Source organism: Anolis carolinensis, chromosome 3 (assembly GCF_035594765.1).
Source record: "Anolis carolinensis isolate JA03-04 chromosome 3, rAnoCar3.1.pri, whole genome shotgun sequence".
Classification (NCBI taxonomy): domain Eukaryota; kingdom Metazoa; phylum Chordata; class Lepidosauria; order Squamata; family Dactyloidae; genus Anolis; species Anolis carolinensis.
In genome coordinates, this window is record NC_085843.1 from 39,578,037 (window position 1) to 39,602,034 (window position 23,998).

General features: G+C 38.6%; 1 protein-coding gene across 2 annotated transcripts in view; it reads left to right on the forward strand.

The window, feature by feature from the left end:
* Positions 1–23,998, forward strand: part of lsamp (limbic system associated membrane protein) — a 606,975-nt gene that overhangs the window by 307,019 nt on the left and 275,958 nt on the right. For both annotated transcript variants that reach the window (XM_062977128.1, XM_062977129.1), the window contains exon 2: positions 273–505. In XM_062977128.1, the coding sequence (XP_062833198.1) occupies positions 273–505 (233 nt within the window). The remainder of the gene's footprint in view (positions 1–272; positions 506–23,998) is intronic.

Here is a 23,998-nt window from a genome sequence, read left to right on the forward strand (position 1 = left end):
GATTTTCTTTCTTTTCTTTGTTCACCTTTGCCTTACATGGAGGTTGAAAGAGTGTGACTTGCTCAAGATCATCCTGTTGGCTTCCATGGCCAAGTAAGGATTCAAGCCTTGCTCTCAGACCACCACCCTGACTCGCAACAAGCAAAGTATAGGCATGTACACTTACCAAGGATTGGAATGTGGATGTGATTGTGCTTCAGGCAAAGTTTGACAACGTATTTTAAGCTCCACATGGAAAAGATACCAAAAATCTCCTCTTTTATCTTATGCAGGTGTTTTATAGAAGACAAAAGCTCCAAGGTGGCCTGGTTAAATCGTTCTGGCATCATTTTTGCTGGTCAGGACAAGTGGTCCCTGGACCCCCGAGTAGAGCTCCAACAACTTTCTCTTCTGGAATACAGCCTTCGGATCCAGAAAGTGGATGTCTATGACGAAGGATCATACACATGTTCAGTGCAAACACTGCATCATCCCAAGACTTCCCAGGTTTATTTGATTGTTCAAGGTAAGAAATTATGGCTAGAGGAAGAAGAAAGATTTTTGAGAAAATCCAGCAGTTATCATAGTCAAGATTTCAGTGTTGTTCATGTTCATTCAACTTTCAGAGGTTCAGAGTAGATGTATGTTGCTGTTGTTTTTAATTGTGAGCTTACTTGTAATTTTGATTACCTGTTATCAAAGGATGAGCAGTTGCATATAAGAATGGCATACAAACACTTGTCTACCTAGACATAAAAACCAGAGGACTGAATTTGTTTTACTTCCAGATAAGTATGCATAGAAGTACTACCTATGCTGATACGCATGAAGTCCATTGTTTGTCCCAATCAGAGCTGACCCATAGCCTCAACTGCTGAATTATAAGTGCAGACATGTGTACATTCTATTGATTCAGTAGATCAATTGTATTTGGGACTACTGATAGGATTCACACCTTTGAATACAACATATAAAGTTAGTCATGGCAATATATGATCTTACTGAACAATTACTGAAATTCAACTAAATTAGTTTGGAATGATGAACTAGAAAAACTAGCTTTGGTCCAGGATGACAATTCCTAGGGCCCTTCTACACATGTTGTAAAACTCAGAAGTAACCTGGTTAAAAGAGGTGGTGGTTAAATGATGTTTAGCCAAAATGCGGGAGGAATCAGGTTGGGAGATTAAAAGTGCATGTTAAAAAGGTGCACTTAAAACCCGATTCGGCCTGAAAAATCTGCACCTTTGCATGACTGTATATCCTTGCAGTCATGCAAAACATGTGCTTTCCTCCCCTCCCCTTAGTGTAGATTGCTCCAGTGCAAGTTAACTTTTTTAAAAGCCTAAAACAGCTATCAGCGAATCGGGCTAAATGGACACACAGGTGGTTCAAGGGAAGTACAAATGGGGAGCAATGAGAACTCTCTGAAACTCTTTATTTTACACTTTATAATCTTAAACAAATGTTGAATTAAGAATTGGGGGAAGAGAGAAATCTCATAGAAGATTTTTTAAAAATCCCTCCATTATGCACTGGACCTCATATGTGCACATGAGAATCTGCTTGTGTTTATATTAAGATATTTGCAAGTGTGCATTAAAAAAAAAACTTCCACCGGATGTTCCTCGTCTGCCCTGTATCTTGATCTGCTACAGAGGAAGGCTATGAGGATGGTGGGAAGGGAGACCATATCCCAGGACTGACAGGTCTGTGCGTGGACCTGCTGTCAGGTCCTGGGATTTTTTGTCTTAGATTTAAAACATGGATTTTGGCACTGTCTGGAAGCGCCCATAGTTCCATAAAAAGGCTATTTAGCTGCAGGGCTTTATTTTATTAATAATCAATGAGTGATCAATGGCATAACCTTTTTTTTCATATGTGGAGAGGGAGGCTTACACAAAATAAAGAAGTGTACTTTCCATCCCCAAACCTGAGTCTCCGAAAATGCAGAGATCCATCAATGAGTGTTTCCCTACAGAGTTGTTGATATAGCATCAAAAAGGGAATTCTGAGTCATCCAAACATCCTTTCTCCATCCAAGAATTTTTACATTTTAAAAAGAGGGGGGCTTTAAAAATTCAACTACCAATAAGCTCAATACACATTCCTGTTTTTGCTTGGGGTATCTTCCAACATAGATCTGAGATTTATCAGAATTCAGTTCTTTTTTCAATGAAAAAGTAGCTATGTAATTTAGCCGCTGTGAAGTTGTCAGTGAGGTCAATGTAGCAATGATGCAAATTATCTCCCTTTCCTCCACAGCATAATGCTATATTGATCACAGATCTTCTTTTCTGTGACCTTGATTAGTCAGATGTGAGTGGTACAAATGACAGTAGCTTTTGGGTAATGAGTGAAGCGAGGCAATTTGACAAGATTTGTTTGATGCAACTAATTCAGTCATTCATTTATTTTTTATTTTAGAATGTCAAGTGTAAAAATAACATTTATCCCAGCCTTTTGTGTTTCTTGACAAGTGAACTAAAAGTATAATTTGCTTCACGAAAGAAAAATATACTTTGGTGATAAAGCTGTATTTTAAACTTGTATTTTAGAGCTGTAGTCCCCTGTTTTGGGATTGCTACAATCGCCAGAAGGCCTTGGCTAGCAAGGCCACTAGCCATGGTGACTGGGAATACTTGGAGTTGTAGTCCCCAAAGGTAACTTTCCATAACTGGATCTCTTCCATGCAGATTGTGGCAAATTCCTAAAGAGACAGTTCTTTCCCTGGGTATAGGTTGGTGACATAGCACATAAAGGGCTCTGTAGTTATGGAGTTCTTACGGTTCTTTTGTGCCTCAGGTCCTGGAGAAGCTGTAAAAACCATTCTATACACAAAACCAAACAAAGAACCAGTCTGGTTTGGCATAAGGCAATTTGTTTTATTTTGAAAAATCTCTGCCAAATTGGGGCCCCTGGTGGCACAGTGCATTAAAAGGTGCCAGATTCAAATCCCAGGAGCAGAATGAGTGCCTGCTGTTAGCCCCAGCTCCTGCCAACCTAGCAATTCGAAAACATGCAAATGTGAGTAGTTCAATAGGTACCGCTCTGGCGGGAAGGTAATGGTGCTCCATGCAGTCATGCTGGCCACATGACCTTGGAGGTGTCTACGGACAACTCCAGCTCTTCGGCTTAGAAATGGAGATGAGCACCAACCCCCAGAGTCGGTCACGACTGGACTTAACATCAGGGTAAAAACCTTTACCTTTACCTTACCTCTGCCAAATTAAAAAATAGTTTTTTCAAGAGAATTGTAAATTTGTAAATCTGAAATTGTCTCATCTTGTTCAGCAGTTAGGGAGGGAGCATCAATATATGGTATCGGAAGCATTTAATAAGCATTTAAAATATTGAAATATGAGGTGTTACTAAGGACTGAGTAACATTTCAAAATGTTCTTAGGATCGTTATGGTGAGAAACCAAGAGCATGCTGAAGATCCACATTGAAAAATGCTTGGAAGAACCATGTTTATGAACGACATCTCAGTAGTTGTATAGCTGTATGTGATAGCTGGAGGATTCTGGGCAGTGTCCAAAAAATTAACTTCACTGAAGTCAGTGGCAAAATATAAAGGGAAGTTCAAGTGGACTAAGAAGGCATTCATCAACTTTTAAACCAATTCCAGAACAATTTTATTCTTATTTATAGTAAGAAAGCTATAACCTTGATTGCTAATTTTCCATGGCACTTCCACACAGGCTAGCAAATATAAGATAGTTGATGTTAGCGTGGGATAAATGAATTCTGTCCATGAATACAACTGGTAATCTCTGCACAGCATTCTGCCTTTTTCTTGATGGCCTAGCATTCCCACTTCAGTGCTTTCTAGATTTATTCACAACTTTATTAAAAAGGAAACAGTAATTGGCAGTGCAAGATATGCTGGGACTAAAGTGCCATAAAAGGGAGATGAATTTGAAATGAAAGAGTGAAATGAGAATTTTTTTTTCTAGCAGGCTTTCAGTCATACCTCAGCTGCAGCAGCTCTGGCCCATAGAAGCTTTTCACAATCAAAGTTCCCTTTGAACACATCTGAATAATGCCTTTTGTGAAGGCTGTTCTACTAATTGCAGAGATAAAATTACCATCAGCGGAAAAGATGATATAGTTTTATTTTCTCTCATGCTAACCAGCTGTCTCAGTTTGGAGACCTTATGCCCTTGACTTGTCTGCAAATCCAATAGCAAATTTAGGGATTGTAAATTCTCATATAAAAAGCACAGCCAGACACTTTGCTCCATAAGAAAAATCCCCAAATCCACAGTTGGCAGCACCTTTATTAGGATCTTTCAAAATCTCTCCATAAAAGAAGGAACAAGCTTTTACATTATCCAAAACTCTCCATTGAACGAGATGTGATGCTGAACAAGGAGTGGGTAAAGCAGGGTGAGAACCAGAGGTTATAATCATAGGGTTGGAAGAAGCCACAAGGGCCATCTAATCTAACCTCCAGTCATGCAAGAATATGCAATCAAAACACTCACAACAGATGGCCATCTGTTTAACAGCTTTGAAAGATGGGAGACTCCACCATACTCTGAGGCCTCCTGTTCCACTGTGCAACAATACCATCAGGAAGTTGGCTTTATACTGTAGCTGTGCCATCTTCATCCTGATTCATTCTGAAGATACAGACACCAGGATGATTTGATTACTCTCTGTGTGTACTGCAGGGCACTCTTGACAGATCCTGACCTTGACTCAGTGAGAACTGGGCAAATTGTATATATGAATGGCAGTAAATCTGTCATTCCTCTGATGATCAAGGCAACACTTCTTTCCCAGTGACTAAAATTGGAAGGAACGTCCCTGGCCATGTCTGTGACCATCTGGTTCACATTTGATGTTTGTATGTATGAAAGTATACCTGAGGCTCATAAGGATTTTATTTGTGCAATTAAAACAAAACAAAACATCTCAATGTTAAAAAATCCAAGAAAAGAAAGAGGAACTTTGCACTGTGATAACTCTTATCTGATTTATTACAGAATAGGAACTGGGTAATATAGTTTGATTCTTCTGCTGGTGGAATCAATTGATGCTATAACAATAGTTTTTTTAAAAAAAATCCTAAAAACAAATTAAATCAAATGTTAAAGGAATTAGCATCATTTAGATAGTTTCAGGTCCTGCCTAGACCACCTCTAGCCCAATACTGTCATTAACATTCTTTTTAAAATTGTCAAGAAAGGTGATCCTCACAGTGACGCTTGGTAACTTCAGTTGCCATCACACTACACTGTTACAGTGCTACATTCCACTTTACGTGCCATGGGAACATTGTAAGGAAGCATGGTGTAGTGAACCTTACCTATTAGGCCGGAAATGAAGCCTGGGTAACAGTGAGTGAGGCAGGCCTCTATTTTGTAGAGGAATGCCAGGCAGCCATCTTGAGTGTGGTTAGAAAGAGAGAGGAGCTTAGAGAGAGACTCCTAGGATTGGCCAGAGCAGATGAGAGGAGCCAAGTCTTAGAGTGCAGAGGGGGAAAAAAGCTCCGAGGCAGTTCAGTTTTGGGGTTTGGAGAGGAAAGAGCAGTTTGGAGTTTGGAGGGTGTGTGTGAGAGAGAACTGAGAGCTGTGAAACTGACAGGCTACGTCAGGCAGTTTGGATCTCTTGGGGGAGATAACTCAAGGGATTGACTCTCACTACTGGGCTGGTTAATAGAAGGATTCTAGGTTAGAGTTAGTTAACAACCCAGGGGAACTCGTGACTATTCTTAGCAAATAGAGCGAGGGTTTTTGTGACCAATAGATAGATTGGTTGGCTGGAACTGATTGAAACTAAGTGAAGTAATCTGAAACATACAACTAACTTAATCTGAAGAACTTCTGTAACCGTTTATGCTTATGTACCTATCTGAAGTAATTATTTGCCTGTTTTAAGAAAATAATTTTTTATTCTATTTTCAACTTTCAAAAGCCTCTGCAGTATATCTTTCTATTAAGAAGTCTTTATAATAGTTCCAGCAATACAACAGTTAAATACCACAGAAAAGCCTCATATTAAACATCAGTTTGGGAGCCAGGGGGTGGAAACAGTGTGGGCAGGGAATGGGAGAAGCTTGCCTCAGACACATTTAACGACAAAAACACTAAGGACATTTTAGGTTGGTGGCAGCTACCATTGTAAAAGAAAATCTAAGATCAAATGGTATATCCTCACCTCTCACATACATGTGCTTGCGTGTGCATGTGTAGAGTGGGGTTGTAGTACGTTATAATCGGTGGCAGCGCCGTGATATATTTGGTGTCTGCGCGATCTGTTATATTTGGTGTCCGCTCTCCGTTATACATGGGATTTACAGTTTAGGGAGGAGCAATTAGAAATCTCAGCCACAGAGCCTTTAGGCCTTAGTATCATAACTTCATAGAATCATAGAGCTATAGAGTTGGGAGACACCAAATGGGCCATCTAATCCAACCCCCTGCCATGCAGGAAAAGCACAATCAAACACTTCTTAACAGGTTACATACCCCAGAATTCCACAGAATGATCCCTTGACATTTAAAGTGAAATACATAGCAACGTATTGTTATAGAACACTTATTCTGTAGCTTGTTTTTATGTACTTTGGTTTAAACTACTTGCTTCTTCCTGTCCTCATCCTGGTAGATTTTATGAACAGTCTCTGTTTCATTGATTTTTACATCTCTTGGACTCACATTGATCTCATCCTAATGTTTCTGTTTGTAAATAATGAATATTTATTATGCCAATCTGGCTAAAAAGACACCTGTTTCCAACAAATCAGTATCAATTTGTTCAGTAATTTTCTTGCACAATATGGATATTCATCTTACAACTTCTTCACACAGCACTTTTGGGGCGTGCTGTTGCACCGGCAATCACTGGCGAAGGGGAAGGTGCATGGGGGAGCTCGTGGCTCCCCCCTCCCCCAATCACATGGAAGGGCTGGGAGAGGGTGCTTTGGCACCCTTTCCCTCCTCTCATCAGATGGCAGAAAGGGGGGCAACACTATCCAATCTCCACTTTCTTCCCCATAGTGGAGGAGAAAGTGCTTTTTGGTGCTTCTCCTACACTTTGGGAGGAATGTGGGCAGGGCCTACCATATGTCGTGTGATGGCGCATGACAGGCCTTGTCCTTGCTGTGATTAAAATGCGGCAAAATGTCCCATGTGAAGAGATCCTTTGTAATATTAGTTCTAGATTGTAAATTCTGAATATGCATTCTCTGTTTATTCCTGGGGAACTTCTTGGGATGTTTTTGCTGTAAAAATTGCTTTGGGATCATTGCATGTAAGGCACCCACCTGCACCTCTTTCATCAGAAGGGATCGATACATCAAATTGATTGAATACCTAGTTAGAATTATCCAGGCTGCATCCTAAAGGGTCACCCCCAAGTTCCTCACTCAAGTGGGCTTCTAATCCTTTTGCTGGTGAGACTTGGCTGTTGTTTCATATCCATCTTACTATGACCTTTCTCATCTATATTTTCCCATAATAATTAGTGAAGCAATATTAAATGATATAATATTCCATCAAATGCCTGTCCAACCCTTCCAGGTGTTCAAGAACGTTTTGTCACATTTTCTGCTTGGATAGGCCTTTTTATCAAACAGAAATGTACCAGAAGTGACTTTCTACCAAAAAAAAAAAAAAGGAGGCTTTTCCTGAGTATAAAGTAGATTATGGTGGGAAGTTGGGTCAGCAATCTGCCCAGAGGCATTTCAGGGCTAAATTGGTTACTTCTGGCAAGAGGTGCAGAAGTAGTGAAGCCCTCCAAAGTTTCCTGATGGGTCAGTGCAGCCTCTTAGTCTCTGACGGTTGGTCACCCTTGCATTATTGACTTCTAAGGCCGTTCAATATCCTGGCATTCTGTCTAACTGAAGACTTTCCTCCAAACAGGATTGTTTAAACTTCTAGTTAGCCATGTCTTCTTCCAGCTGCCATTCCAGCATTACCACTAGTATTCCTTTACTGGCACATAGTTTTCCATGGCTACACAGAATGACCTATCTTCACAGTAGGGGAAATTTCGTTAGGCTCCTTTTAAAAAGTTTGTTTTCAAATTCTACAAATCTTAGAACTTTTATGATTATACTGATTCCTCTCTCTGTGTATAGTTCTTTTGACTGCCACCTTAACTCGCTTTTAGAATTGGAAACCTCCAGAATTTCCAGATAAAATGACCAGATTTACTTTAGCATCTCAAGAAGGCGAGGAAGCTGGCAGAGGTTGGTGAGGTTTTGTGAATCCATCGCCATCTGGCCACGGCCTTATTGAGTCTTCTTTATGGCTGAGCCCGGGGGAACATCCCCGACATGAGAGCTAAGTGGCAAAAGAAGGCTGAAGCGCAAAAGGAAAAAGATGAGACAGAGGTCCAAGTAGATGTTGCTCACAGTGCTATTGAGGCTGCAAAATGGAGTATGCAAGAATGGAGCTTGGGAAGCTGAATTCCAGATAATGCCTTCTATTTGCTGCCACCAGGAGACCTCTTTCCTACCTTCAGGATATTCCATCTTAAGTCCAAGAGCCATGCTTCTTCAAGGGTGATGCTTTGAGCTGTACTATTCTGGACTCATCCTCTTTGTGGCTGTATGTAGCAACTTTTCTTGGGGGGAAAAAGAATCTCTCTGGATCATTGGCTGAAAAAAGTTCACTTTCATTTAGTGCAGGTTATAGTATTAAAAGATGATAGGGATTTGGATAGCTTAGGACTTGACCAACAACTAATGTGGCAGGGACCAGAATCTATCTACAGTTTGCTTATGTTTATAGCCCAAGCATTTTCCTCTCTCTGACAATTTCTACTGTGGACAGCTATCGCAATTCAGCATTTGGAAGTGTAGATATTAATTTAAAAGACACTATATGGCTCAGATCTTTTGATCCTGTCATTTCTGTATGCACATCAGGAAAATGAGGCTGAAAGAATCATTTAGCCTGACTTAACAGGAACTAGTCCAATTGAATTCAGTGAACTAGAATACTATACCAGATCTGCAATTTTGAATGCCAAATACAGGTGACAAATGTATATTAGATATTTCACTCTTAATATTTTGTCACATCATATTTTGTGCCTTACATGGTGAAGCTTTGATGTAGGTAGCTTAGAAGTATGGCAGGCACTTACAAAAATGTACATATTATAACAGCATTGTATAATGGTGGAAAGCTGCACTTGTTTTCTGAGTACCCGCGACATGCAGGTATATAGAGTACAAGTGTATATCTGGTATATGTTGAGGCCTGTGAAGTCTCTGAGGATGAGATGGTGACATTTGGGACTTGCAGAGACATCACTATCTTCAGTACCTGGTGGACTGGGCCGGTTATGGTCCTGAGGGACGTTCATGGGAAGATGCTTGTGACGTTCATGCCCCTGACTTGGTTGCTTGCTTTCACTGCTCTTACCCTGATAAGCCTAGGCCTTGGGGGTGGGTCAGTGGGGGCTTGGAGGGGGGAGTAGTGTTGAGGCCTGTGAAGTCTCTGAGGATGAGGAGGGGGACTTTTTGGCGGAGTCTGAGGTTTTTACTTCTAAACTTGTTACTTCTGTGGGGGAAAACAAAACTGTTCCTCCTGATGATGCAAATGTTTTGGTTAGATCTGTTGTTAGGGAAACAGAAAGTGGTTCTCATAAAAATCTGCCAGAGATTAACTCTGAAAGGAATATGGAGGTGACAGGAGCTCTTCTTATAACTCAACGATTACAGTTATGAAGAGATAGTGTGAAGCAGGGACAAATTCGTTGTTCCCAGAGGCTAAAACATAAGCAAAGGGAACCCAGGTGTGAGAAAGAGTGATGTCATGAGTAAGAATTAGAATTCTTAAGCATTTTAAGGTAATGCTCATTGTGACATCAATGTTGGATTTTCATGTGTCAAGTCATTGATATTGGGAACTCCAAGTTAAAAGTTCTTGTCTTTGGTTCTGTATCTTCTTTCCTGCTTAAGATCAATGCCTCTTAATTGGATTACAATTATTTGTTCAAGTTTTCACATTTTTGGAATATAGTTATGTACAAGTTCACAAACCTTTGGATATAATTTTGGTTTAAGTGTTGAAACCCCTGGATTACAGTTTCTTGTTTTTACCTTTTGAGATTTTGGATTCATATTCAGAGTTGGTCACTGCTATTTGTTATGTTCAAGAACATCAAGCTTACGGATATAACTTTGAAAATGTTTTTACAATCTGGTTTTTTATTGTACCTTAGTGATTGCTTAGTCTGCTGATTTTGGAATGACTTTTGGATTATTGCCTACTCATTTTTGAAACTGCCTTTTCTATTACATATTCTTTTTTAAATAAACTTATTATTTATTGTTGAACTGTTACACAGGCGGCTGGGCTCCAACAGTATAAGCATGTGTGTATGATGTTGACATTCAGCATATATTCAGCACTCATCTCTTCCCAGTATTGATTTTCATATCAAATCACACAATAATCTTTTTAGTTTTCATATATATTAGTTCATCTTTTCATACCAAATATATCCTAGTATTTCAATTTTTAGGTATGATTGTGAAAGTTGGATGCCCAGAAAGCTCATAGGAAGCAAATCAGCTCATTTGCAATGTGGCACTGGGAAAGAATTCTACAGATATCACAGATAAATAAATGTCTATAAGAGCAAATGAAGGCTAAACACTCCAAAAAAAGAGCCAAATAACTAACTTAAAACTATCATAGTTTAGACATATCATGAGGTGACATGATTCATTAGGAAAGGCAACAATGTATGATAAAGTGGAATTCAGCAGGAAAAGAATAAGATCACATTACAGATAGATAGACTCAGTAAAGGAAGCCATGGGCCTGAGTATGGAAGACCTTAGCAGGGGTGTTGACCATGTAGGTCTTCCATTCATAGGATTACCACAGGTCAAAGCTGATGATGATAAATAACAAAAATCACACTTGAATAAGAGATTTGTGTGGATAAAAACTATGATGTCAGACATCTATAAGCATGGATCCATTGTAAAGGTCTATCTCACTTCATTTCGCTTAAGATTGTACACTATTGTTGGGCCCAAATCAGTTTGAAGGAAAATGATTTGTAATATTCAATGGTCCGTATTATATAATATTTGAAAACAGAATGGGGAGGAGGGAACAAAAGAGCCCGGCAAAATGGATAAAGTCAGCCAAATATTATCAGTTCCTGGAGATGAAGGAGTTAAGTCTGCAATATACTTGAGGCAGGCTCCTCCTCCAGAGAGGGCCCTGCTGGGAACTTGCTTTCTCAGCAGCACTTGCATAGGGCGGGCATTGAAAGAATCTCTGACTTCCTCTCAGAGCATGATGGGAGCTGAAGTTTTTCTCTCTGTGTGTTTCTCAGCCAATTAAAAACCCTGGTTATGTCCATGCTCTAATTGGCTGAGAATGAACTCAACCGGCAACTACAATTCCCAGAACCCTCTCTTGTGATTTGTCTTATTTTTAAAAAATATTATGGTTAAAATTTAAAATAATTCTAAAACGTCAGTAGATTGATGAATTGTTTTAAAACTTGGCGGGCCTGCAATTGTAAATGGGGTCTAAAACTGAAGAAGATTTCATGCAGACAGGCCTTAAAATGGCTGCAGATTAAGACTTTAAATTTTCCCATTGTAGCCAATGGGCCAAATCTTTGCCAAATGAAAACAGCAACATCCCTCGCCATTTGAGCAACTTTCCAGTAAACAGATTAAGGGCCGACAATGGACCCTGAAATGACATGCCTTTTGGCTGAATTGCACACCTCTGTTGTACACCCAGCATGGCAACAACTCCACATGTACATTGGTGTTTCCATATCTCATCCTTTTATAAGAAATGGGTATGCCCCAAGAAATTTTACAATTAATAAATGTGTTAGTCTTAAAGGTCCCACACAACTCTTTGTTCAATCCTAGATATAGTTATTCTGCCTTTATTATTCACTTCATATATATATATATATATATATATATATATATATATATATATATAGCTCCTATTTATATCCCACCTTTCTCTACCCAGAAGGGGACTCAAGGCGGCTTACATTTGGCAACCATTTAATGCCTTAAAAACACATACAAAACATAAGCTTAAAATAAATTGAATTAAAATTAATACATATTAAACATTTAAAATTGCATTTGATATTAAAATCACACCATCCAGAAGTTAATAACAAATGAAGTTAATAACAAATGAATAACAAATAACAAATAACTTCATTTCCTGACTTTTGAGACAAAGTTCAAGATACCTTTCAGCTATTATGTTAGTCTGCTAGAATTGTCATTGGAAAACATCCTGACCAAAAAAAAAATACCTTCAAATCTAATGTTAGACATTTCCCTTCATTTTTCCAGTTTTATTATCTTGTTGGGTGACTCAGTTTTCAGAATACTGGTAAACAGAAGGGAATACACAGGAGACTAGACAGATGGGATTTTTCCTGTACACCACAGAATATTGTAGGAGTTCCAGACTCTTTCATCCATATTTTTTCATACAATATCGTACTCTATTCCATAATGCTGGTGGGAAGAACATTAAAACAAAACAGTTAAACCAGTTCCTTCCCTTCTTTATTCATCATCAAGTACCATTAATCCCTTGAATTTCTCTGTTCTGCTTTATACATTATGATAAAGAAGAGAATCACACTAAGGACTTCTCATTTATATCTAAGTCTTTCTCACACAACACTGAAACTGCTAAACAGAAGTGGGAAGAAATCTGCTTTCCTCCAGACTGTTCTGTCAGTTGCTTTTAATGTTTGAAAGAAGAATACAATAGAAACTGTAAGCTATCCTGAGTTCAAATGATCTTAAAATGTGAGGTTACAGTTTTTTTCAAAATAAAATAATTACAAAATTAAAAACAAATCTAAAATAACAAACTGCCCTGTTAATAGCTGATTTGTGACAAGTTGATCATTGAGGAGTAAATGGCACTCCAGTAAATATCTTGGAATGATTCCAGCCTTGAAATATCTTTTAAGAATCACACCTTCTTCCTTTAGTTACAGTGGCTAGACTTCTCACTTGAACAGGTGAACATTTTTACACTGCTGTTAAGTGAGAAAAAAATAACATTCTTAAGATTTTTGGTGACCCAATGTGAACTTGTCACTCTTTCATTAAAACCCACGATTTCTAAGAAACTGTAGTGTAGCAGATAATCCTTCAGATTTTTTCTTCAAACTCATGCCCAAAACATTTTTATGAACTGTTATCAAAATATATTTTGTATTTACTAATGAACAATTACAGTAGTTGTCTACCACATGAATTTCAATAGTAGAATCCTTTTACTTCTGTACTATTGGAGGGGCATTTTTAGAAGAAAATATAAAGTGGTATCTGATTTGCATTCCTTCAGAGATGAAATTAGTGGCTCTTGTGTTAAACAAGGATGTTGAGCATGTATAAGACTAGTGAGTTGTTTTGGGTTATCTCATTAAAACACAACTTCATTCATAGTTCCAAAGATAGCTGAATGTTGGTGTTATGTTTCAGATTTGTGCTTTAATAAAATAATTTTCTCCATTTTCTTTTCAATAATTTTCTAAAATATACAAAAAACGGTTTCATAGTATAGAACATAAAAGACAAGTCAGAAAACACACATTCTCTTGGGAGGCCATGTCTACCTGCCAAAGCAGCTAAAGATTTCTTTGGAAACTTCCAAAGGAAGGACAACTTTTGAAACTTCCAAAGGAAGGACAACTAGACCACACCAAATATTCAGCCATTGAGACAGAATGAGGCTTTCATTTACGCTCAAACTGGTTACTGACCATAGTGGGAAACAAAGTCATTAACAGATCATTTCCAGCATGAAAGCATCCACTTCCCAATAACTCTTCACTAGGAGAGTCAGGCAGTCATGTGATAAGACTTAGGCATACTATAACAGTGTAACATCATCATGTGACAAGTAATTAAGTTTGGCTAGTACTGGACTGTGGTTGTAGTACCTGTAAGAATCCTATATATACTGTCTTGATGCTTCTGCTGGAAGGAAGGTGGATTACCAAAATAATGATGGTAGCTGCAACAGTATGTTTTCACCTCAATTTATAGTTGATCTTTACCACTTAACTGGAATTCTCCTGTGCCAGATTCCAGTCATCTCTTCCAGACAGATGTTGATCCTCTTGAAGTGTAGTCCCCAACAGCTTTCACCAGCATAGCTAGTGGGGAATAGCAGTCAAGAAAACCTAGAGGACTACATTCTCTTCACCTCTGCTGTAAAAACAGCATTTCACTCTATTTCTTCCATCTGAAGTCCAGTCTTATGAAATACCTTCATACATAGTTTGCTCAACCTATCTTCGTGCTCCTTGTCAGTGCTTGGAAAAGGATCTTTTGGGATATTTTAGGATAAATGTCCAGTTAAATAGACATGGACTGATTAAGAAAATGAAGGAATAGAGCAAATCCAAGCATATGCAAAAAAACAAGAAACAAACTACATTCAGAATGAATGCATACCCCAAAAAGAAACACTACAGATAAAGGTTTCTTATAATTTCAAGCTCAATTGCTTCCTACTGCATTGGTTTGGATGTTAAGTTGCCAGTCACCACACTCACACACAATCATCTATAGAAACATAGAGCCCATGTTGTTTCAAGCGTAGGTGGGATCAATCACTAAAACCCTTGCCATGAAACTACGCATAAATAAATTCACAAGCACAACTTGTGGAACAGAAATTGATCTAAACTCTAGCTATTTTTTCTTCTGTCCATGCTCATCTGAAGTTTGAGGTTTGTGTATCCATACATAGTAGACAAGACTGATAAAACATCACGTCACAATACCTCTCATATCAACCATCTGTGCGCTTTGGTTCAGTGAATTCTTGGCAACTGTGGATACAAAAGCTGTGTTTTGACTCCACAATAAGTTATTTCTTATACCTGCAAGTTATGTGCAATGGTGGAATTTAATTTCATAAAGGGCAGCAAAGTACTGACAGCAGGGACAGCCCAAAGGGCAACACAGAGAAATAGAAAAAAGCAATTAGTCTATGTTGGCCCAGGGATTTGGGCTATATGACCAAACCAATCCAAGAGGAGGGTTTGGAACTTTCTCCACATTTATCTGGGACATCCTATATATAATATGTTATAACCTAAACAATCTATCCTTTTTAATCTTTCCACATGATCATTTTATCCATGATAACAGAAAACCCTTTTCTGCATACTTTCATTTTTACACTCACACCATAATTATGATAGCATGACAAACTCATAACTATGCACACACACACACGCACACACACACACCGCTTAACTAATTTCATGCAGAACCATATATAAACTCAAACACCAATCTGAAAAGGGCCTAACTGGTGTCTAAGCTGGTAGGGAGAAAATCCATTGTTAAGCATAATCTAAAAACAACTATTGTAGATGGTATTTGCCCTGGTGGAAGATCATGTGAGGGAAGCCCACTTTGCCATTTTCAGGAATCTCGGGTGTGCCACCAAACTTGAAAGGACCAGATGTTTGAAGCTGACTAAATTTAATTTGTTTCTACATGCAGAATTTCTTAGCCACTGTTGTTTGTGGGAAATTTTCATTGTTAGAATAACAAAAAGGCAGCATGCTTCTTCCTTCATTTTTATTTTGTTTAATGAGTGTGCGTCCATCTTCAAAACAATCATCTTAAGATTCTGATTGAGAGAAACAACGGAACATGTATAAATCAGATCTTGGTCAGTTACCTAATGAGATGTGAAATAGATTCCAGAATAGATTGTACTGTATTTGCCATGTGGAGTAATGTTCCCTCTTTGTAACTGAACCGTGATGCCTTATAATTCCTATCTAATGAAAGTTCTCCTCACCTTTTAATAGAGGTTAAATTATTTAGATCAATTTTACTGAATAGTTTGTCTTTTGCATGCTGAACATTCTCATTACATCAGCTTCACATTACTTCCCTTCTATATCGCTTCAGAGCTTTGACTACTGTACTGTATCACTTTTTGTTGGACAATAAAGATGAAGTTTGATTGCTCCTAACTTCTTCCCATGGCAATCTATCTTCTTCACATTTCGGCTCTTCCCTTCTGAAAAACATTGCTTAGAAAAATTGCTCCTGGGAATTGTGTTTCCTGATTTAGGATTATTTAAGGCATATTACCCAACCCAAGAATCTTCTGGTAGCACTTGATAAGGATCAATCAGATGGTCCCTGTAGCACCCATGTCTGATTCAGGCCAATGGTTTTTAAAGTTTTATGCTGGTTGGGAAACCACTGAGATGTAAGCAACCTGAGAGATTACTCAAACCCAACATCCAATGTAAATTAAAGAGCAGGATTTCCTATTGCTGCCACAAGTAAGATTCAATGCTAGACTTCGGGAACAACCCTGCTACCATTGTTGCACCAGAAAACTGATTGCATAGGATCATGGAAAGTTTTTTATGCTTTATGAACTACATTAAGACCATTAGGACTCATTTCTAGCTCACTGGCTTCTAAGCAGCCTGAGTTTGCAAGTAGCCATTTGTCTACTACAACTCTGGGCTGAGGCAAAATCCATCATCCATTTGCTTAACTCTGCATATTTAAGAAACAAGTGCAAATGAGTTTTGTTCTAATTGCTACCCCCTTGTGATGACTCATGGGCCATGTAGTCCCATTCCTAGTGCTGTTGTGACCGATGAAGAGGAAAACTTAGGTTTTCCACCATTTCAGCCAGAAAAGGAACCATTTCAGCCAGAAATTGAGCCTTTGCACCTGCAGGAGGCTTGTCTTCCAGAAATCTGCCAAACAAGCCCTGAGTCGAGTTCTCCCCCTTTTTCGCGCCGTAATTATTATCTCCAGCAAAAAGGAGTGCAGCAAGCTAATCGCAGGAGTTTGAGAATTGCAGCAAAGCATTCAGATGATTAAGCCTGCTCCCATGGGAAATTTTAGGGAGTCATACATCTGGACACAGAGATTGACTTTCGTTTCTGATTCCCCAGAGAAGTGTTCTCTGGTGGGAAAACGAGGCCTATTTAGGTTCCTTGCTCCCGAAGGAATCTTGCGGAGTCAATTCGTCAGCTACCGGAGCAGCGTGTGTGGACAGCTACTCCTGCTCTCAAGCCTTTGTTCCTGTTACAAGCCTTCGTTCTCAGCCTTGTTTTCTCCCCGGATCTTGCCTTGTTTCCCGGACCTCGCCAAGTAATTGCCACGGATCTTGTTCTTGCTCCTCGTTTCCTTGTTGCCTTGAATCAAGCTTTGTGTTCCAAGAATCAAGTTATTTCCTAGCCTTGCTCAAGTTCATGGACTAAAGGACCTTGTCATCTCCCCTCACTTGCTTGGCAAGTGAGTGTTTCGGTTATTGGATTACAACTTTGGACCTTAATATTTCATATTGGACATTGCTTTTTTGGACTAATTTTGACCTTTCCTAAAAGGTCTACTTCTGGACTATTTCCTATACTTGTTTTTATTAACTTTATATATTTCCTTAATAAAGATATTAGATAGATTCTGGCCTCTGTGTATGGTTATTGGTGCTCTGCAGCCTGGGTCGTGACACCCCTGTTGCAATGTTCCCAGCATGTAGTTTGCATCCAGGTATTCTGTAGAGAACCAGAAGCTTGAAGATGTTTGGGAAGGTCATCAAGACATTACTAGTGGGGAAGGGAAGACAAAGGATTTCCTTTTGCTATTCAATTTGTTCATTGGATATATATTTAGGTCGTATTTCATCATTTTTGAACACAAGGAAGAGCAGGGACAACTTCAAAGCAATACACTGCTCAAAATTTAAGAATGCAGGACAAAATTGGAAAAGGCTTATTTCCTAATAGAGTCTATTGCCCATTTAAATTAAAAGACTATGCCCTTGAAAGCTGGTGAGGGTTTTTAAAGGATGGGGAGGGAGCTATGTTCAAAGGCAATAGGGGACTGAATTAGAGAAGACATTTTTGCAATACTCAGAAATTATATTAAATCTTAGCCAAGAATCAGCTTTTTGGGAAAAATAGACCAAACTTTATCATATAATTATTAATAATCAGAGGAAGGAAAAGAGCTGCATTCTGTCTTGGTTTTGCATCACAGTTCAAAACATTTCTAGCCCCGTCTACATCTCTTCATATGAGATCAGGCTGTGTTTGAAAACAGAGGCTGTCTTAGTAGCCATAAGGTGTCATCTGGAGGTCACCAGCAAAAGTGTCACCCAATTGGATGTTTTTGCCTTCTCATCGGTTGTAACATTGACCATGGGCTAAATCACATGGATAAGGTATCCCTGTCCAGCCTCTGTGGCAAATCGCCATGGGAGCAAGGCAATCCTGGTGCCCCATGCCACACCTCGCCCACAGTGACACTTCCCCATCTCATGTAGGGAAGTGTTGCCATGAGGCTTCCCCCTGCGCTGGCCCCACTTTTTTTGAATGGAACACTGGTAGCCTACTGTGTTCTTAGAGAAGGGGGTTAGTGGGTATCATTGTTCAGTGCAAGAATATGAGTTTTGCATGCAGCATTTCTGATATACTCAGTAGAGTGTATCTAAGATAGCAATTTATAAGTAGTGAAAGTCTTACCCCTCCCTTGAGACTTTACTGAGCTACCGCCAATCAAAAGAGATAATACTTTGCTAGGTGGATAAGTAGTCTGAGCTGATATAAAGCACTTTCCTAAGTAAATTAGTGTTTTGTGTGTAGTATGCACAATTCTCAAGACCAATACGTGTTCTTGTTCATCTGGAAGCAAATTATCCCTGGACTACATTAGTCTAATAGATGAATGTGTGACTTAGGAGCATCTAAGCTTATCTATGCCTCTCCTTCTCCTCTTGCCAGTTATAATATTATCGCACAAACATCTCCTCCCTGTTGTTGTTCTTCCTGCCTGCTCTCACCTCCCCAAACACCAGGCCTTTGAGCTTTGCCCCTGTGAGTTAAACTGTGCTTCCCTATTTAATGACATACACTAATGTGTGTTAACAGATGTCTGAGGGAAAATTAGCTACAGTGTCCGGATCAATTAGAGTTGAGCTGCTGTGCAGAAATAATTCCTAATAGGCTGTGGCGGTTTTGGAAGGCAGGGATGGAAAGGGTGGCATTTTCGTCCTTACCCAGGTGAAATTATGCCAGCTCAGTTTGAGCCTACCTGCTCCCATGAACTCCTCTTCTAAACAATCCTTCTTTTTCTTTAATAAATTCTGATCTCTCTACCAGATAGAGACAGTGCTGACAGCTGCAGGCAAACAACAGCAACATCCACAAAATAGCAAAAGCAAGATAGCTACATATTCTTCGAGAACAACTATTCAAGGCCAAACAACACCTTGTTTGAACTTTTCTGTGGTTTGAACTTTTCTTTCTTTCTTCCCCTTTCCCTTTTCAATGTAGCTATTTTCAGAAGGAATGGGTATTTTTTTTCTTTTTCTCATAATAATGATGATAATAATAAATCTTTATTTATATCCCGCTTTTCTCCCTCATGGGAGTACAAGCAGAGTACATTAATAATAAATATAAGCATCATAAAATAAACAAATTTAAAAACAACTACAAAGTGAATAAGCAGCAATTTGTTGTTATTTCCTAACATCCATAATATGAAGCTTTATGTGCCTCGGCTTCCCCAGTTTGAGAAGGACAATACCAGTTACATTTCTGTTGTATTTTCCAGTTAAAGTTTATCTCTCCTCCCTCAACTTTATTCCTTTGTACTCAGTTCATTTCAGTTGTTGCAAACGGAATTCAGAGGTCATAAGTAGTTTGTTCTCACTTAACTGAACAGAGAGGAGATGCAGATTCTTGTCCTTCCTAGCAGACTTAGGCAAAAGCAAACTGATGCAGACCCTCCTCACTTGTGTATTCTTTTTCTGGCAGCATGCATCCTGGTTTTCAAATGTTAGAACGCACATTTAAGTGATGTGGTCTTGGAAAGCATTCAACAGTAGTATTAAGATGATGTTACAAAAAGATAACACAATGGAAATTTTGCAGTTTAAAATGAAAGGTTTCCCTTTCTTTCTTTCTTTCTTTCTTTCTTTTTCATTAATTTGTTTGTTTATTTGTTTGCTCCATTTTTCCCTCCTTCTCACATCAAGCACAAATTATTTAGAATCTGTTTGCCAGACAAAACTTATCAAAAAATGTGTCCATGACTGCATACACAAGACCGGACATCGTGCACACAGGCAAGATGCCGAACTGGGAAAAAATCAGGAACAAAAGCTAGTTGATGGATCAGTTGCTGGCAGCCTCAAACAGCCCCTTCTCCCCAAATCAAGAATGGGGAAAACTAATTAGGCTCACATTTTTAGAATCAACCTAATTTGCACTTCCCAAAATGAGAAACTACAACACACCTAAGCTTTGGGTTTGGGCTTCTCTCTGAATGTTGTGATACATGTTTGTTTATTTATTTATTTATCTATTTACAGCATTTTTACCCCACCTTTCTCACCCAAGGGGACTCAAGGCAGCTTACATAAATTGGCAAAAATCAATGCCCGAAGCAATTCACTAAAATCAACAGCACATACAAATTAAATAACAATACATGTTTCTGATTTTAAAAGTGCACAAAAAATTGTACTGAGGAAATGGCATACAAAATGTGTTTGCTACAGGAAATAATAGAGAAGATCCCTAATAATTGAATTTTTACAAAAATAAAACTAAGTAATTTATAGACCCTATTGTCATTTTTAAACATTACAAAAATTAGCACAAAAGTATGTGTGAACATTTGGGCAGACTTTGACAAAACCATTTGCAAATTGATGCAGATATATAACAATATGAAGTAAATCTGTACACAAACTTCCCGATCCAATACAACTGTACACAAACCATCCGATCCTGTTCAGTGGATCTGGGCTCAGTTAAAACCAGATATGTCTGAATCAATTAGTTTCTGATTTAGATGGTGAATAAGGGGGATCATTCCCCATTGGCTTACATTGGGAAAACAAAACATACGTGCATAGAGGTTGTGTACCCTGTCTACTGTATTTACTTTCAGTTTTAATATCCAGGGTTTTTTTCCTGTCACTCAGCAATTTAGCTGTGTGATGTTGAAAAAGTAATAAACATGTTCCTTTCTGAAAGAAAGGAATTCCCATAAATATCTTAAAAGTGTCCATCCCCTTTTAAAATGGGGCACTGCAATTTCTAAACCATACATTCTTGTATATTGAGATATTAACAGATTTGTAACATACATACAAGTACATTAAATGACCTTTTTATCCACATTTTTCAAACTGTGGCCTATTTTAATATTCTCTGGTAACTTTGGACACATCAAGTAGCTTATGATGAGTATATTGTATCCCGTGGCCTTCTACACCCCATTGCCATTGTCATTACCCTAAAACTCCACGTGCATTCCACTCTATGTGTGCCCTTTGATATATGTAGAAATGGGCAATGAACATTCAAACTTTGTTCTATAATCTTTTCAGATCAGCTTCTGAGCCACATTTATCAAAATTATTCCACAGTCCCTTGCAACAGTGGATATTAATGGTGTTCATTTGAAATCAAGAGTGTTGCTAATGATGTCGCCCATGTGCTAAATCAAAGGAAACAAGAATAACCTAAATATGTTCCAAAACAAAGCTATTGAGATTAGTTAACAAAGCAACTAAAATAGGCTCTAAGTCAGCACACAATGCCTGAGTGAGTGGTCTCCAGTGTGGCATTGTAGTAGGCCTTGTGGCATTTGATCTTGAAGATCTAAAGACTCACTTCTTTTTGCTGCTTAGAATTTAAACAGTTGTACACTTTTTCCTGGCCTCAACTGAGATGGGAAAATTATGAATTGTAAAGAGAGGAAGTATAAACAGACCATCATCTGACCAGTTTTGTGCTGTCTTGTGTCTCTAACCCTCTCAGAAGTACCAACATTAATTTTCTGTCCCCAGAGATTGATGGGTTCTGAATAGTGAACCTGAAAAATTCCTACTGTCCCTGGGAGATTTTTTTACCAATTATTCTGACAGTCCTGCTGAGCTCCTAGTTGACTCTTGGAACTGGAAGTAGACTAGGGTCACCAACACAAGTGCTCCTGGATGTATTCAGTCAAGATATAGAGGCAATTTGGCTTGTTGATATTCTGCGGAGCTAAGAATGATGAACTGGGAAAGTCAATGATTGGAATACAGATGACAGAAGACTCAGATTGGATATGACTGAACATAAATTAGAGTGCCTTATAGTGTATACCTTCTGATGGTGATGGTAACAAAGAAAACTCATTTCTCAGCTGCAACTGCAGCTGCAATGTCTCACTCTATGAAACTGCTAACTTTTAAAATTAATGAGAAAATTTACATACATGTATATACATCAGAACATATTCAGTAATGCATATATTCTAAAATCTGGATTTTCTAACTGCAGAATATATAGTGAATATATAACTATAGAGAGAGAATATATAGTGCCAATACAGAAATTTAAATAATCTGATCATGGTCTACAGTAAGTGGTTAGGTTTTCCCCTGAGAAGCAACGATTCAGAAAAGAACCAGGGATTATTGTAGATAACATCCTCCACATGAGCTCAAAGTTTAATGACATGGCAAACAAGTCTAATACGAACATTCTATGTGTAAAATGGATAGGAAGCAGAATTTATATTGCTTTAACACACTGCTTCAAAATTGTGTTCAGCCCTAGCAGTCACATATTTTAAAGCAGAACAGGAGCATATCAGGAAAAAGTCACAGAGATCAAAAATGTCCTCTGGTGTACAGCAATCTTATGATGCAGGATTCAAGGATGGAAAACCACTTTATCACTATACATATTCATACAGCAAAGACACCCAAATCACAGCAAGTTGAAGATGTAGCTACAGGAAGAGGCTTTAGGCTGCAATATAACATGGGGAAAATTATAAACAACAGTTATGGAACTTGCTATCTAGAACAGTCCTCAAAATTGTGCCCCAAAGAGGCAAAGAACAGCATCTTATCAGTTTAATTCTAAATAAGGGACCATGATCTTGTGCTAGTAAAAAATGTTTTCAGTAGATTTGAGCAAGATGTGCTATCATAAGGGCTAAAGAAAATAGATATTATTTAGCATAGCTTTCCCTTGAACAAATGAATGAACTGGTCTTGCACGAGACATGGCTCCTGGCTATGCTGGCTAGAAGCTTTAGGGAATGATAATCCAAAATGTTGCTTTTACAAGCTCTGTGATCATATAAAAAACTGCACCATTTTCAATGAAGGCTACGCACTTCACAGGAGTAACTAGAAAACTCTGCAGTTTTCCTTTAAGCTGTACAACTTTCATGGAAAAGCTGCACAGTTTCCTATTGTGGTGGGGGAATTCCAAAGAGTCTTGAAGCGATGAGATGAAAAATGGTTTTGTTAATTAAGACTTACCATCCCTGCCTTGAAGATGCAGGCAACAGAAGTGCTATAAATTGATAATCCAACAAACTTCACATATTGTATACCCGCTCTTTGCTGAAATTATTTGATGATTTTATTTGACAGCCCTCAACCCCCCCCCCCCCTCCTTTGCAAAATAAAATAAACCCAATTTCATCCCAAGGCATTCTGTATTTTCCTATTCACCGTTTTCCTAGTCAGATCCAAAGAGAGAGTCAGGAGAGGGCTGGACAGACTGAAATAGCCTCCCTGTTTTGTCCTTTACACATTTTGAGTCCTGATGTTGCAGGCCAAGCACCTTTGTTTATTCTGGTTTGATTATCAAAGTGTGCTTTGCTGTGAAGTCCTGGATACAAATAGTTGTCACAGGAAGAAATGTTATAGTGTGTGTATCATAAATGAATCTTCATCTAGAGTGGCTCACCAAGCAAATAGGAGGGATGGGATGAGGTATATAGATAGATTGAGGTTGTGCGTGTTTGATTTATACAGTTTCGTGATAACAAATTAGATATAACAGCACTCATACACCCCTTGTGTGAGGTGCCCTCCCAATTGAGAATGTTCCACTGCTTTGGAATCCATCCTGGTTTGTTAGTTTTTTTTAAAAAAAAAATCGGGAGTTCACAACCTACATCCACTCTGGTGGAGGAAGGAATGTGGTAGTCAAAGTCAATCCAA